This window comes from Seriola lalandi, unplaced genomic scaffold, assembly GCF_002814215.2.
Source record: "Seriola lalandi dorsalis isolate HSWRI2012SDOR001 ecotype SW California unplaced genomic scaffold, Sedor1 jcf7180002054487, whole genome shotgun sequence".
In the NCBI taxonomy this organism is placed as follows: Eukaryota; Metazoa; Chordata; class Actinopteri; order Carangiformes; family Carangidae; genus Seriola; species Seriola lalandi.
Genome location: NW_019525040.1, coordinates 474,484 through 491,218, shown reverse-complemented (window position 1 = coordinate 491,218; position 16,735 = coordinate 474,484). Strand labels below are relative to the sequence as shown.

The window sequence follows — 16,735 nt, the reverse complement described above, 5'->3', positions numbered from 1 at the left end:
GGGGGTAGAAAAGAGAGAGGGTATGTTTTCTCACCTCTTCTATTGCTGCAGGGAAAGATAACAGGAGCTGAATCCCTGTGCAAACAAGCCCGGAGACACCTCAGAGTCGCTCCGTAAAGATACAGCTCGCACACACACACACAGAAATACACGCATACCTGACTGAGGGTTTCAGAGCGCCCACTTCCAAAGGCAACGCATGAGGAAATATTAGCTGCCTGCTGACAGTTTAAGCCTGAGTTTTCTTATATCATTCACCAGGGAGTAAATAAATAAACTGACCAAATCTGCCAGTTTGATGGAAGGCATGTCTGAAGAGTAAAACATCATAAAAAAAAAAAAAATTAAAAAAACCTGATGTCGGTTGAGACGAGAAAATAATCTATCAATTCCCAATTTGCACCTTTTCCCTTTTCGGAAAGTACATTTTTCCATGATGACATACTTAGTGCTGCTGTAATAAAAACATTTGTCAAACATGTCGCATTTAGTCTCATTAAATTCCTGACATCCAGCAACCATTTCAAGCACGTTTCATTCTCTGCATGCACGCAAATTCATAACAAAGCTCTCTGACAAATGCATCCATTTATTCACCCTTGCAGCCGCTCATGAGTGATATTCCTAAACTGACATTAACACCCTCTGTGGCTTTGGGCCCATTCTCCTGTCGAGCAGGAATGCAAACAGACATTCATCACATGGGGATGTTGTGTATCATTAACCCTTATCCTCTGCTGTGTCTACCGGGCGAGCTAATTGTGGAGATTTAACCTCTTTTTTTTTTTTTTTTGTTATTTTTACATCCCTTCTCATGTGTCCAAGACTTGATTCTTTCAGCATCCCATAACTCACTTTCATGGGGGTTTGTTTCTCGCAACGGAAAAATTAGATGCCTCAAGGTCGTGCTGTGCATTTCTCCACAGAATTAAGAGACATTTGTTTCTTTGCGCCTGTAGACAAGAGAGACACTTTACAATATACAGTAGACAAACTGGAGCATAAAAGCATAACTGCTAATTAGTAAGATGTGCATCAAAATACAGCTTTTATTCCATTCAGGTAAATAATGGAATCATGTTTGAATTTATCATTTAATTATCATTATATCACAATTTTCTCAATTTTACACATTTTAGATGATAGAGACCTTCACATTTTCAATCAGCATACAAATGATGAATCCATGATTGCAGACTGTTTTTTTTCATGACTTTTTTCTTCCTCTTTTTTCCTGCTTGCACTGGCAAGTCTCTCAGTGTGCTAACCACTGAAATGAGAGAGCTTGGAGGCAAGCAGGCAGAAGAGAACAAATGCATTAACGGTTCCCATGTTCTGAAGCAGATGAACTGAATTAAAGCAAAAAAAAAAAAAAAAACAACAAAAAAAACAGCCTTAGTTCATGTAACGATAAAATGATTTTTACCATACCCCAGAAAAACAGCCTGTCTGCAATGAGAAAAATTCAGTTTCCACTGATGTTGAAATCTGCTCTCATACGATGATGATGACTAATTTGATGTTAGGAAACTTTGGATAAATGAGTCATGAAGTAAAAGTCAAAACAGTGAGTCAAAAAGCTGTGAAAAATGCACCTGTATGGACCTCTGGCATCTGGAGTAAACTGATTATGTATACTACATGTGCCTCTGGATATGTGGGGCTGGCTCGATATTTTATGTGTGTAAGAACTTTTTGATAACTAGTGCTACTGACTTGGAGCCTGACAGGAACTTGGCCTCCTTCATCTTCATCTGTCCTCTATGCATGAACTCTGTCTCTGTGCAGGCTGGTTTTCTCTTCTCTTCTGACTCCGCCTGGTGCTCTCGGTCTCGCTGCTAATGTGATGTGTACATGCAACATTCAGTCATTTTTAAAATATTCAGACTCATGTTTCTATTTCAGTTTTATAAAGAGTGTAAGAAATAACAGAATCAAACTGTCTCTTGTTTGCAAGCAAAAATATTCCAGCTTCGTAAATGTGAATTTGCTGCTTTCCTGTTTTATATTCATGTTAATTTAAACCCTTTGTGTTTTGGACTGTTGGTTGGACTCAACGAGCCGTTTGAGGATGTTCCCCCTGTGCTCTAAAAAATTTGCAAATTTGCAATGGTCATTTTTTTCTATTTTCTGACATTTTATAGACCAAATGATAAAATGATCAATCGAATAAAAAATCTCAAGACAATAATCCATAATGAAAATAGTGATTAGGTACAGCTTTAATCATTATTCTGATCATCATCAGTTTCATTCTCATTACTCAACGTAAGCACTAACAAGCACAATTTTAGTAAAATTGATTTAATAAAAAAAAAAGAAAAAGATGTCAGTGTGTTACATTTGCTCCATAAATCCTCATATCCTAATATTATTGTTATATGATAATTACAGTCCCGTAGGCTCATAGCAGGAGTGCAGTCATGTCACATACTCATTATATCAGAGTCTCCAAACCTGTAAATACTAAATCATCTCACCCACACTAGAGACTCGCTCTGGACTCCTTCACATTCTCTGCTGCCCCTCAACCAACCAAAGTATAAACACATTTCATCATCATTTATAAAATTGTCAGCTTACCCAAATGGTTTGGTTCAATTTAATCCATGAAATTTGCCAGAGTTTATGCACCTCCCACCTCTCCCAGCCCTCCCAGTAATTATATGCAAAAACTGTCCAAGCTCTACTGAGGTATTCAGTTACATCAAAACAGACTTACAATAAAGGCTTGTGGTAATTACCCCACGCTGACAAATGATACGAAGCATGAACTGCTTCTTTTTGCCAATTAAAACATTTTTGTAAACTATATTTGGAAAGTTACAGATGAATACTTTAAGGATGTGAGTCATTGTATTACGTGCTCTCTCTTTCTCTCTCTCTCTCTCTCTCTCTCTCTCTCTCTCTCTCTCGCTCTGTTAATGAACTTAAAGTTACCACACACAGCTTTTTCCCCTACATCAAACACCTGTATGTCTTAAGTTATGTTGTCAGAGTCTTGCCCTGCCAAATTCTCTCAGGTTTACCACATCATAACTCAAGATAATTCACTGAAACTCAAACAGCAGAACTAATTTCTGTCTGCTCCTCAAGCAGCGTGAGTGCTGCACCGAAGTGACAGCGTTTAAAGAGGTTTGATTATTTATTGAATTCAAAGAGAAGAGCCCTTTTCTTTTTTTCTGCCGTGTGGCTTTTGGAAGAGAATGAGCGCCGTAGGAGCGCGGGGCAGGTCGAGGAGCACAAGAGTTTGCTTTTATATGCGTAATACAATCCTCCCAGAAAGCAGCTCATTTCCATAGGAGGCCATTACGAGTAAAAGAGCGCAGAGGCTTATCCACCGCAGAAAGTGAGCCCAGCCCGGTGGCTACATTTACACGGCGAAATTTATAACTTCACCCCTCATTGAGTAAGAGTGTAAACACAGAATACGTTTCGAGCAGCTCTTGTTTGTGTATTTAACTGGAATCTGAATAAAACAAAGTGAGTGTATTTGACATAGAACTGCATGAGTTACACTTGAAGAGGTGGTAGTGAGATTAAAAAGACCAAGAGATGCAGCACCCTAGGTGGTCTTTTAAAAACACTTGTGACATACAACTGAGATAACAAATGTCACTCTGCAGTGATAACTACATAGAGTTTAATCAGCTGTGTGTTAGCCGTGTTTGTCACGCTGGTACTCATTTTAAAAAGCCTGTCTCTAAAAGTTAAACAGAGCCCATCTCGATGCGGAGCCTAGAGTATATTGAACGACAACAATAACTGCACGAGAGGTCTTTGCCAAATAACGAATGCTGCTCTTGATCAGGCCTCCTCAGAGGACAAGCTAAACTTAATAAGATCAAGCTTGAACAGGTTGGCATCGGTTCTGTGACTGATGGATTGAATTCATGCCTTCACATTCGAATCTGAACTTAAACCATCATTAAATTACATCGGTCAGTGGGATGATGAGGAACATATTTTGCATACAGAGGAAAATTAGGCTTTGATTGAGGGATGGTCTGTTTCAATCAGAATAACATGTTAAAAAACCTCCTCCGCTCTCCCCAGCATATGTCTTCCATTGACACAATAGTTTTTTTTTCTATTCACCACATATAAAATGCTTGGGATTTGAAAAATATTGTTTTTCATGACTTCACTTTTAGCTTTGGATTCCCCGAGGGTGCACTGATATCAGTGTGTTTTCAATTAGAACAACACACATGTGCATCAAACACCATTCACAAAATAAGCTCACGTCCAACATTTTAGTCACACTCGGTGGCCAAAAGCAATCACTGTTTGGGCCGTCGCAGCCTCTTATTCTGATCAATAAAACTCCAAACATCGCCATTTATAAAGCTGCTTATTCAGGATGCAACAACCCAATAACACTGTCTCTTTCTGCTCTCCGAAGATACTTGTGGAGGAGCAGAAACCTAATTATAATAGAACACAGACTCGAGTAGCTTGGCTTCACTCCAGAGCCAACTTCTTATTGGCACAGAGCGCACAAACCGAACGGGGGGAGCAGACTTCAAACAGCAGCTTCATGGTAAACAATTGGCAGAGTTCAAAATTCTCACATTGTGCAATCTCAGTCGTAAGCGCGACTGCCTTCCTTTGAAAACGCCTTCTACTCTCCCCATTAACCAAGAACATCTTTCATTCTTTCTCCGGCATGACAGTTATACAGGACTAATACTTGAGATTCAGATCTATGTTGTTGGGAAAAGACCGCACACTCCCTTATATGCACACACCTACACGTGTTATCATAAACTTCTGCCAGTTTTCCTCGCTGGACATGTTGAAACAGAAAGGGCCTCTTGCTCTCTTGTCCCCATATCTCCCTGAGTCATCTGGAGTAGCCATGAAGCAGAGCACACAGCCACTTAACCGTTAAGTGGACATACACTTATCACCAGAACTCTCGCTCACACACCCAGTAAACCAGTCCTTTCGCCAGCAGGTGGGTCATCCAGCCAACAATTTGTCATCTAAGCGGAGAGTGAGTCAGTGAGTGGATGAGGTGGACCGAATGTGAAGGAGGAGAGGGAGGCTTCCCACCTGTAGACCATGTGCTGTGCACCTTGATTTACTGGCACGCTTGAGGCTCTGAGCCGTGGTTACAGGCAGATGCTCTTAAAAATATAACCTGAACTTTCTGAAGCTCCAACCAGAAATGCACTTTACCCACCTGTGCCTTAGATTCCTGTGACATACTCCTAAATTTACAGGCCTGAGGACGTGCTGGAGTGGCCTCCACGCTGTTTATTGGGCTTCCTGAGACTCTGTGTGTGTGTGTGTGTGTGCCGTTCCTCAGTTAGACACAACTAAAGCAACGAAAGCAGTGACAGATTGGTCTGATAAAGGCGCTAATAGGTACACACACTTTTAAGGAGGCTCTCTGAGTCTGATAAGAAGGGACAAGTAGCAGCACAAGTACCCACTCACTCACTCACACACACACACACACACACACACACGCACACACACACACACACACACCGACGAGAGATAAGAGCAGCAACAGAAGCTGAATCACAGGAAACAGGCAATAGAGATAAAAGCCAGAGAGCGTGTGATAGGGAGGCGGGAGGAGGTGGCCTGCCAAAATGCGTAGCCTCCTACAAAATTATGTCCTTCAGCCTGGAGGATAGCATTGTCTTCTAGTACTTCACTTGTCAAAATACCTCACAAAGCAACAACTATGTTTTTCCTAAAAGTCTGAGGTCAATCGTAAAGAGAACAGATACCGTATTACATTACCACTTTACAGCAGTCTTTTCCCCGAGGCCCGCTGTAATATGGATCTCCCAGAGAGCTCGTGTCTCATACAGCCTGAGTGAATAACAACCGTATCAACACTCTAGGTCAAAGTAAAGATAAAGAACACGTTGCATTAGAACTGACACTGACAGCGTTTTTTTTTTTGTTGGTTCTTTTTTGTTTTTTAGATAAATGAAATTCACCCAAACAATAACATAACATCTGTTCCAACAGTCACATTATATTATTTAATCCATTCAATTAACATACAGTAGAAACCTGCGGTTTTGATTGTGTGTATAAAGCTTCACTATTAGTCGAAAATTGCTTTGGCGTTTATACATATTAAACACTGCAATAGGCTGAAATGAACAGACTGCTTTGAAGCTTTCATTTTGTACTGTGGGCTGAACAGTCTGTGTGGTTAAAAACAAAACAGGCCAGACCACTAAATACCCCCACAAACCTCAAAGTACATAATTCAGCTTCGCCTTTGAAGGCTTTCAGAGTGACAAGTGACACAACGCAGAAAAAAAAAAAAATCTTCAGGGAGGGGCAGCGAATGATCAGAGCCGACCCAACCCTGGGGCTGAGAGTCAGCATCACCGGTTTTCCATAGGAAATAAACAGAAAATATAACACTTGTGGGAATGAGGAATATAGTGGTGAGAGTTTGGTGACAAACAGCATTTTTGGCTTTGTAGGTTTTTCAAGTAAAGAAGTGGATATGGTGATAGATTATCACGGCTGCTCTGGTCCGGGTTAGACTGTCAGGATTTACTGTACGGACTTGTGTGGACTCCTCTTGCCGGAGTCACTACTATTTATGAACAGAAACAGACGAAAAGAAACAACTCTCAGACAACTATTATTCAACACTGAATTCAAACCTGACAAGGGTTTGGCTGTGAAATAAGTCGAGGGCTCGGATTGGGGGCAAGCAATTGTAAAATGATTACATTCCTGAAGCATATGTGTTCGATAGACCCCCCAAGTTTTGGGAGGAAGTGTGACAGACGTTTTGGGCTCACGTTCAAAGCTTAATCAGAAACAGGCAATTAGGATTATCCTCCATTATTTTATCATTTTGTAAACATGCACAACCCTCTTTACCTCACATACTCAGCTGCAGCCCCACAGTGCGCTCAAATACTGGCGCACACACACACACACACACACACACTCACACACACACACACTCACACACACACACCAAGGCCAAACAGCACACACAAACACACACAGATAATTTTGATTCAAGATTATGCTGATACTGTGTTTTAGCTGCTTGTAATTATGGTAAATGTGATGGCTACATGCTAATTAGCCAATTAGCGAACAGCGTCAAAATGTCAAGAAATGCCTGTGGACTTCTGAGGATGTGTTGCTCTCTCGGTCATGACGCCACACTCGCTGCGATGTTGAACTTGAGAAGGTTTTGTCTGTCTGTGCACGCCTCCACCTGCCTCTCACCACCCTGTTATTGTTGCCACCACTGCTGTCGTTGCTGCTGTGTACCCACCTGCACTTTCTATAGACAGTATATGTTTGTATCTCCCCACATGTGTGTGTGTGTGTGTGTGTGTGTGCGTGCGTGTGTGTGTGTGTGTGTGTGTGACCACTCACTTTGCCTCTCTTTCTTCCTCTGTTTCCTCACAGCATGTGATTGCCATCCCGTGGGTGCTGCTGGCAAAACCTGTAACCAAACCACAGGACAATGTCCCTGTAAAGACGGCGTGACTGGTATCACGTGCAACCGCTGTGCTAAAGGCTACCAGCAGAGCCGCTCGCCCATTGCCCCCTGCATAAGTACGTGGAACCAGTCTTTACCGCATCTGCCTCACTCTGGGACCATATGGTCTATTGCACACATTTGAAAGGAAGGGGGCACACCTGACACTGCAATGTGTGATGATACACACACACACACACACATACACACATATGTGCATATTCAAATCATGCACAGTCAAACCAACACATAAACACAGCAAAACACACACTATGACAGCAGACGCTCCTACGCTGCTTTAAATCCTCTCATCCTTTTCTTCAGACAAGTGCTTAGTATCCGACTCTCGGTTTTCTGACCAGTTTATCTGCTGTCTTAAATAAACACACCATTAAACCGAACCTCAGGGTTACGGCAGCAAAGCCCTCCCGGCCTGTTGGTCTCCATAAATCTAAGTTAAAAACCCAGAGCTGTTAACACAAGCATCTCCAAGCCCCAAAGTGTCTTAGATAATGACTGCACAAAGATTTTGGTGATTTATAAAATCAGAGTTGACCTCAGTATCCATTGACCATTTATAAACCAGAGTGTGTCCTGGGTATTAAAGCTGAAAAAGTACAGTATTGCCTTAGGGCTTAACGCCCCATAGCTAATAACAATTCATGGACATCGATTGGCTCTTTTGTTTCAAACAATGTGCTTTAATTGGGGCTCTTGCCATCATAAGAAGATGCAAGGAATGAAATTCTTATGAGGATTAATCTCTACATGGATATGTATGGCTGATAATAAAGGAATAAATGAAATCATCTTATCAGACATCTTTGTTTCCTGGGAACGTTAAGTCAGAGCTGAGGTGTCAAACACACAGTGATCCCTGTAAAATAAAGTCCCTCTCTGATGATCGCTGTGTAGTCTAGTGTAATCTGTAACAGCCCTCTGTGAGATTCAGCAACAGCTATTGCCAAGTTTCCTTTCAATAGAGCGTCATATTATATTTTTGACTTTGTGTATACCTTCCAGCGCTGTCAGCCATAAATCTACACGAGTCAATTACGAGAACCAGGCTCATTATTTAAACTGGCACGCGTGGCGACCGAATACTGATGGAGGATTGCTGATCAACAACGGGACCTCTGGGCTTCAGGCGCCATTGTTTTGGCAGTGATTGTTTTTCTTGTCATTATATAGACCAATTCGTCATGGGAGAAGGCCTCATTATGTCTACAAGTCAACAACGGGCGTGCACATCATTCCACAGATTCTGATTTATGGTGCACAATTGACGTAAATGTTGTGTACGTTCAGAAAGTAGGAACAAGGTTCCCTCGATCCCCGCTGAGAAAATCTGATTTGACTTGATCAAAAGACTTGATTCTTTCTTTCTTCCCTCATACACAAACTCTTATACACAAACCTTTGCACAGCTGTAACCACCGCTGTTGTGCACCTCTTCCCTTAGTTTGTCGTTTCTTTGCATGTGTCTTTGATACATCTCTGTGGTTTTGCCTTTTGTCCTCGTATCCCCCCACCACCACCCCCACGCTCGCTGCTCTCCAAAGACTTTTTTTGATGAGCCCCTTCTCTCCCTCCTGTCCACAATAACATAAAAAAAGGCATTATGTGTGTTTTATACCTTCTGTTGCCATCCTGCCCCTTTGGAGATAAGAGGGCCGTTCTTCGTGCATGGTTTCTCTGAGTGTCAGCTTCCTACCCACTCATGAATACAGCAGAGTATGAAGGAAGGCTGAGAGAATCAAGTCTTTGGAAATCCAAACTGCCACCGCTGCAGCAGGCTGCAAGGGAGGAGGATGAAACAGAGAAATACCAACTGGATGAAGTAAGATACACTGAAAGTGATTAACAATATTTATTATAAATAAACCCCATTAAAACTCTAGGACAGGATACAACTGAGATCCTGGTGTTGAAAGAGTCAACAGGTAGATGATTTCAAATTACTAAAAAATTGCCTCTATCAGACAGATGACAGTAAAGAGATGAAACAAAATTAGGGTGCAGAGAGATGTGGAATGAAATGAAGCAAAGGTCCCCACCTGGAAGTTGTGGTTCATGGCCGGTGTCTCTATCCGTATGCCACCTCTATCGAACATCCAACGGCCAATTGGTTTGTAGAATGCAGGACGAAAGTTCCATAAGGGAATTAAAGCAGGAAATGAAACTGTCATGAACGTGAATGTAATGAAACAGTTTTCAGTTGCTGTAACTTGAAATGTTGCTGTTTCACTGTTTCAGTAACGTATCCCTGTCCAAAGTGAACTAAATAACTACATCAGTTTTGCTCGGCCCAGCAGCAGCAGCAGCGACACACTGAAAGCTTTCGGCTCATTTCACAGAATTGATTTCTCCATCCCTTTGGACTTTGCAGGCCTGTTATCGGTCAGATATAGTTATGGAGGAAATTTGTGGATGAGGAACTTTGACAGTGTCTGAGATAGAGGCTTGAAATTTAAGAATGAGGATTGGAGAAAGAAAAAGATAATAATTTAACAGTAGGATGAATAAAAGCTAGGGGGAAAACATCTTCCTTAATGAACTGCACAAAAACTTAAAATGTATATTTTTGCACCTTGACCCCCAGATTATACAAATGTCTTTTTCGAGGCTTTCTTAGCATCTTATACCTTTTACTTGAGACTGTAAAGAGTTGACACAAAATCACATGTTCAGTGTTTTCAAACCGGACAGGAAACCCTGCACTGCCATTATGACTGAATTTGAGGTATGAGGTATTTAGTGAATTTGCAGCCAACCGTTAAGCATAACAATTGTGCATTCACACTAAAAGCTCGTCTGTTGAAAAAAGAAACTCAACGAGCATTGAGAGACTCATGGCCCTAAAACTGACATATTTCAATTCCTTTCAGCTGTTTTACCTGAATCCTTCCTTATCAAATATGCACATTCACATACTGTACCACCATGCATGCGCACAAAGACAAAAACATGTGTACTGTCAGATGCAAGTAATAATGAAACTGATCTTTCTTTGTGTGTATGTTTTCTCTGCGAGTAGAGATTCCAGTTGCACCTCCCACAACCCCGTCCAGCAGCACAGAGGAGCCATCAGGTGAGTACAGTTGACAGTTATATAAAGTTATATTCAACAGCCGCTACACATCCACACAAATACATTAGGCCTCTAGGGAAGGATGATGTGAATATTATGGAAGTACATAAATTAATATGGCATTTTCCAACAGTTCCAGGCCACAAGTGTAAAAAAAAAAAACAGACTGCAGGATAAATTGGATCCCTCTTGCCTTCCCCCTCCTTATTAGGGGTTCATGAATATTAAATCCATTAGCAGCAACCCTGGGATGTGCCCCCTTTAATCTCTCACACTTTCACGATTAATCAGTCTAACTGCGGCACAGTGGGATGTTGGTCTAGCGTGCAGCACTGGGGGCTGGCAGTTTGTTTTATTTGATGATTTTTCATCTCTCCAAACTCCCTCGTTTCCCAGTCTCTAATGCAGAGAAGTGAGAGAAGGACTGACTGAGGGGACTGGATCTTGTAATGTAGCGTAGGATTCAGTTTATTTTTTTTATTTTTTTTTTCCCCATCCGTTCAACAGATGATTCCTGTTTGAAATTTTTGCTGTAACGTTGTGGATTTTATCGTCTTATCTGTGAGGACAGGATATGACATCAGGATTAGTCGAGGTACATCAGATGATATGACCTGAAATCTATATAACAATAAACTGTCAGAATAGGTTCAATAATGATAATTGTTCTTTAATGCGTCAGTGCATGAGCCTGACATGTCTAAAATTCAATATGTGATTTAAAAATGTGAAACAAAAACATGTATCTTGCTTTGACAGTACTAAACAGACATACCTGCGCGGACCCTGTTGCAATAAGCGCCGTGTTTTGTCCTCATGGTGGAAAAACTTGATTCATCTGTTTGCTCTGGTCTCCCCCGTGAAGTTGCAGGAGGCCCAAGGTATACGCGTATGTGTATGCGAGTGTGTGTAAGAGGCTCCTGCAGCTGTTGTTGGTTGGGCCCTCCGAGGTCCCCAGCTTCGATTGACAGCACAGTCAGGATATCGCTGGTCCCCCCCCACATGCCCCGCGACCCCAACCCTCCTCCACCTTTTTTTTCTTTTCTCTTTCAGTCTCTTTTCGCTCTCCTCCACCTCCTTCGTCTCCCTCTGTTTCACGCTTTGTCTTCACATAACACTGTGGGTGGTGCCGAGCTGGAATATCTGGAGTTTCTCTGGGCCCCCTTGTCAGGAATCTGTCCACTCTTGGAGAGTAGGAAATTTTTTCTTCACCTCATTGAGGAATTACTGGATAAGTGAGAGAGGACCTGTATTAGTTTATCAGCTTAAATAAATGCAAAGAGATGATTTATTTCCTATTTTAGCATTTGAGTGAGAAGCAGAAAGAATCCTTTATGGATATTTATGTTCTTTTATATGAAACCTGTCACCATACCTCTCCGTCCAGTTCACTGTTGCTATGTGAAATCTTTGCCTGTGGCTACATCTTGTTGCAAAAATCTTCCTTTTATAATCCCATTTATTAAACCGTGTCATTGAACAAACGTAAACACAACCTGGAGGAGACTGTGTAATGACTTGGGCTTCGAAGCCACAGATAATCTAATCACAGTCGAGAGTCCTGGGAATCCCCTCTCATATGTATAATGGGCAGGGGTCTGTTCAGCCCAGAGAGGTTGAAACCAAGCAGATTGCAAAGTGGAGCACCTTGATGGACGTCCTGCGTTGGTCATGTCAGAATCGTGAGTAGCTGAGGGTCCCGCTGGACCACCCGGTGCTTGAGGCCCAGAGGATGCATACATTACCCTCTGAGCCTCCTCGGAAGGTCGCAGAGCAAACGCACCTCTGCTCGGCAACAGTGATGAAATCACCTGAAATGTGATGGCAAACAGATGTGGTGATTGTATTATAGTATTAAATAATATTTTCTACCTCAACCCATCAACAGTACCTGCAGGAATATATATTAATATTTAAATTTGTAGAATTATTGTATATTTTTTATATATCATTATTAGTAGTAGTAGCAGCATTAGGAGGAGGTGAACAGAATTTAAGAATTTTAGTTTTGAGGTACATCAGCGCTTTACATGGAAGGAAACTACACAAAGCAATACAGCAATAAATATATAGTAACAAATATATATATACATATATGTATTATATGTATATATATATTTTGATGATACACATTACCTTTTATGTGGACACATTTACAATACAAGAGGAAGAATTGAAAAGGGGAATTGAAAGGGGAAGAAGAAAGGCTGGGAAAATAGAAAAACAAAGAGGATGAAGAGGAAGAAACGGAAAGAGGACAATCTCAAAACCACAGGACAGAAAAAAAAAACCACAAGGAAAAATTATTTTTTTAAAAAGGGATGTAGATTGATGAGGAGAAGAAAACGGTCTGGTGGCTAAAAGGCAAGTGAAGGAAGAAGATGCTGAAGAAATGAGGAAGGATTTAATGATCAATTGAGAAATTAATTTAGAAATAAAGGTGAAAAGGGAAAATGTGTGTCTGCTCAAGAGTGTGTGCGTGAGTGTGATACTGGACAGTGTCAGGCTGACAGCTGTGAGGCAGGTGTCTCGTTGTGCCTCACTCACGGAGGGATGGCGAGGGGTGGGGGGTATTCTCTTTTTTTTTTTTTTTTTTGGGGGGGGGGGGGGGGGGGGGGGGGGTTTTTTTTTTTTTTTTTTTTTTTTTGTCAGGGGGTGAAAGGAGGGTGTGAAGGAAAATGGAGTGGATATTAATTTGTCTCCTGCAGCAGGGCTCTCCCCCTTTCGACCACACGTAGGGCTGGAATGCATGGAGAATACCTCCGATGGTGTGGCCCAGACAAAACACACATTGTGCTGGTAGGTCACGGATGGTGTGTGTCGCCACTCCCATGGGTCGTGACAGAGACGTCTGCACAGCAACGAAATGTGGAGGAGATTAACCGCTGATGACCTGTGATGGCCGCCCGGGCCGGTCAGGATACACAGGATGTGAAAGTAACTAATGATGATGAGGAGGAGGAGAAGGAGAATTGGAGTGACGATGATGAGGCTCATAAGGGTAACAAGGTTCAGTCGTGTGTGTGTGTGTGTGTGTGTTGTCTAGGGCTGGAAGTGATCACAATCTGTGGCGGACCCCTCCTTAGATTTTTTGGACATGAGTCTTGCTTCACACACCCTGTTCCGTACTTGCCGACTCCACCGCACTTTACAGTCATGTCAGCATGGGATCTTGTTACGCTGCTTAATTGTGTGAGAGAGTGAGAGAAGAAGTAATGGTAAAGGACATGTTTCACAATGAGCAAGAAATAGAACAGCACAGTATCAAATTCTCATTATCAGTTTAAAACTTGTTGCATGGAATTTCTGTGCATCGATGACACTAAAAACCCTCGCAGGACTATTTCCTCTGTCCGTGTCTAAGCTTTGGGTGATAACCAACAGGAGTCCCCGCTGATTCATCTGAAAGTCATCAGTTACATTTACGCAGGACGACTCATCTCACTGGTTGCCGGTTGCACACCACCACCCGAGGGTAAAATCTCGAATCAGGTCAAGAACTCTAACAACCTCTTCACTGGCTGTTGTCTGCCAAAAACAAACCCATCTTTTACTCTGACAATACAATGAGAGAAGAGGTGGGGGTGAATGGGGGAGGGGGGGGGCTCCCTCTCTTTCTTTCCTCCTTTCTCTCTCTCGTCTTTTGTTGGACGGGATCCAAACTTACGGCTCTTGGTGTGAGCGGCCCAGCACAGTGCAGAGGAGAACAGAGCAGGGCAGCACACTGGGCTCCATAATCTAATTACATGCTTTATTTGCTGCAATTTGTTTCTCAATCAGTGTGGTTGAAGGAGAAAGCCCTCCTCCCGAGCCGTCATTTACACCTCCTTGTCTCACCGCCCTGCCTCTGTGGCCACGTTCACACTATCTTGTATCTAGATGCATCCAAAGTGTGTCTAGATGTAGCTGATATGCGTGTGCTGTTTACACCTGGCTTTGACTCGAGAGACCACTTCAGATCAGATTTCACTTGCCGGGGTACATTTGATTTTATCTGTTTGGAAACTGTGAAAAGCCGCTGAACAGAAGAAAAAAAAAAAAAACAACATCTTTATATTCAGCCATATTGCTAAAGAAGTGGTGGCGGTGATGGTTAGTTTGAAACTTGGACCGTCAGCTGCTTTTCGTAGCTGTCAGATCAACAGATGAGGGGTGTATTTTGTTCACACTGTATTTGCGACCGCTTACCTCCTTCAGCAGCTCTGAATGTGGCCTGAATCTTTTGACTCCAGCGTGTCTTCAATACAGTTCAACCTACTATCTGCAGGGGTTGCAACGCTATTGGATAATAATGGTGGCTCACAACTTACATCCAATGCCAACATTCATTGATGATGCAAGAAGTGGGCCCTTTATTTAGCAAGTTGGAAAGCACGTCATACTTTCCTTTTTCCCTTTTTTAGTGGCAGTAACCATGATCTTTCCCCCCATGTCAACCAAGGGTTTTATTTGCCTAATCGTATCCACACCCTCATCATAGTTTAAATACCATAACAACTGTTCCTTAACCTTAGCCATACTCTTCTCTCCACATGGGGAGAGTAGACTCATCCAATGTTGACATTCTTGTCTGGCGATGGCACCGGGGTTGCTTAAAACATAATTTCTGCTACTAACATCTGATCAGATTGCCCAGGTTTATTCAAGCACCAAGTATTAACTGCAGCTACATCTGGCCTACAAGAGGACCAGAGGCTGTAAGCAGGGATTCAGACGGAAAATACCTCTGCGTTAAAGCATCGGAAGGGCCTGTGTTGTAGGGGGCGTGTTGCTTCAGGTACTATAAAATATGATCCAGAAAGTCTATTCGGCAATCGGTGTCTTTAAAGTCTCATCATACACCAAATACACTGCACGGTGGTTTATAATATTCAGACGCAACATTTTACTACTCAGTGAAGTGATCACAGCAGCAACTCTTATCTTTTGTCGCAACGGTTACAAAGTAAACAGTAGAAAAATGGCAAAGTCCACAAGGAATTTGCCCTTGCTCGTCACTGCAGTGCTTTGCCCTATGGCATCACGTTACAGCAAAATTGGAGCCAGGTCAAATTTTTTGCTGGATGACCCTGCGAGTCTTCTGTGTTGGCAACCTCACCGTGCCACCAGATTGCACCGCACTTTGTTTGAATATCGCCAACTCGAATAAGTGAGAGGGCTACGTTTTGTCATGCAAGCTTAAAGTCGGTCTGAACGTGTCATAAGGAAGCAGGAACCCTGAAATCCGTTCATGTAAACATTATTACCTTGTATCAAGAACTGAACCTGAACGTTACACATGCACCATTTTGTCATAGATTAATGTTCGCCTCCAGAAATGTATCTTCTTTCCTCTTTTGCTAAAATGGTATGATCGGCTTGTTGGATAATCGTCTTCTACATTCTGCAGAGATGTCGATTTTGATTTAAAATATGTCCCTTTTTTTTTTTTTTTTTTCAGGCACATTTACATTGACTTTAACCAGCCATGGTTGCTCTTCATTTTACCATGGCCGAGTGTTGATCATACATATTTGATCTTACACCCCAACTGATGTTGAGGGTCAATAAGCAAACCTGCAGTGGGTATACACAAGCTACTGTACAGCACTATCTACCACTCATTTTTATATTTGGGGCAGGTTTTACTCTGCACCACTGTACTACCTATCTTACACTGGCAACTGAGCTTAACCCAGGCCTAGTTTTGCTTCCATCTATGGGCATAGCAGAGTTGTACAGTACTGTATCCTGTTGTGGAGCAGCTTGAGTAAGAAGCATCCCGAATGAAAACGATTAGAGCTTAAAGGGTTGTACAGCACTTTGATAGAAGGGGCAAAGGTCCACCTCTCAGTTACGCACTTCTCAGTGCTCTGAAAGGCAGGAAACAAAGCGCTGTAGTAACTACATGTACTCAGAACACCCAAAGCACATCTTAGCACAGTGCCACAGGACTGCTCCCACTTCCCCTGCTTGTAACGCACACACAAAGAGAACATTTGTCCTCACGGTAGGGGACTGCCTTGCCCTAAATGGGGGTCTCGGGGTGCTCTCAGCGGGGCCCGGAGCTGTGTCTCAGGGGTACACTAATGGGGAACGAAAGGCTATCAAGGGGAAGTATCATGATGGCATCAAGGGGGGTTATGAGAAAACAAAGCTTTCCTTTCCATCCC

The 16,735-nt window shown here is 42.3% G+C and overlaps 1 protein-coding gene across 3 annotated transcripts in view; it reads left to right on the top strand.

The window, feature by feature from the left end:
• ntn1a (netrin 1a) overlaps positions 1-16,735 on the top strand; it is a 65,110-nt gene that overhangs the window by 37,136 nt on the left and 11,239 nt on the right. For 2 of the 3 annotated variants that reach the window (XM_087175744.1, XM_023412793.2), the window contains exons 4-5: positions 7,420-7,569; positions 10,530-10,583. In XM_087175744.1, coding sequence (XP_087031870.1) covers positions 7,420-7,569; positions 10,530-10,583 — 204 coding nt within the window. The remainder of the gene's footprint in view (positions 1-7,419; positions 7,570-10,529; positions 10,584-16,735) is intronic. The other variant, XM_087175745.1, reaches the window with a different exon arrangement.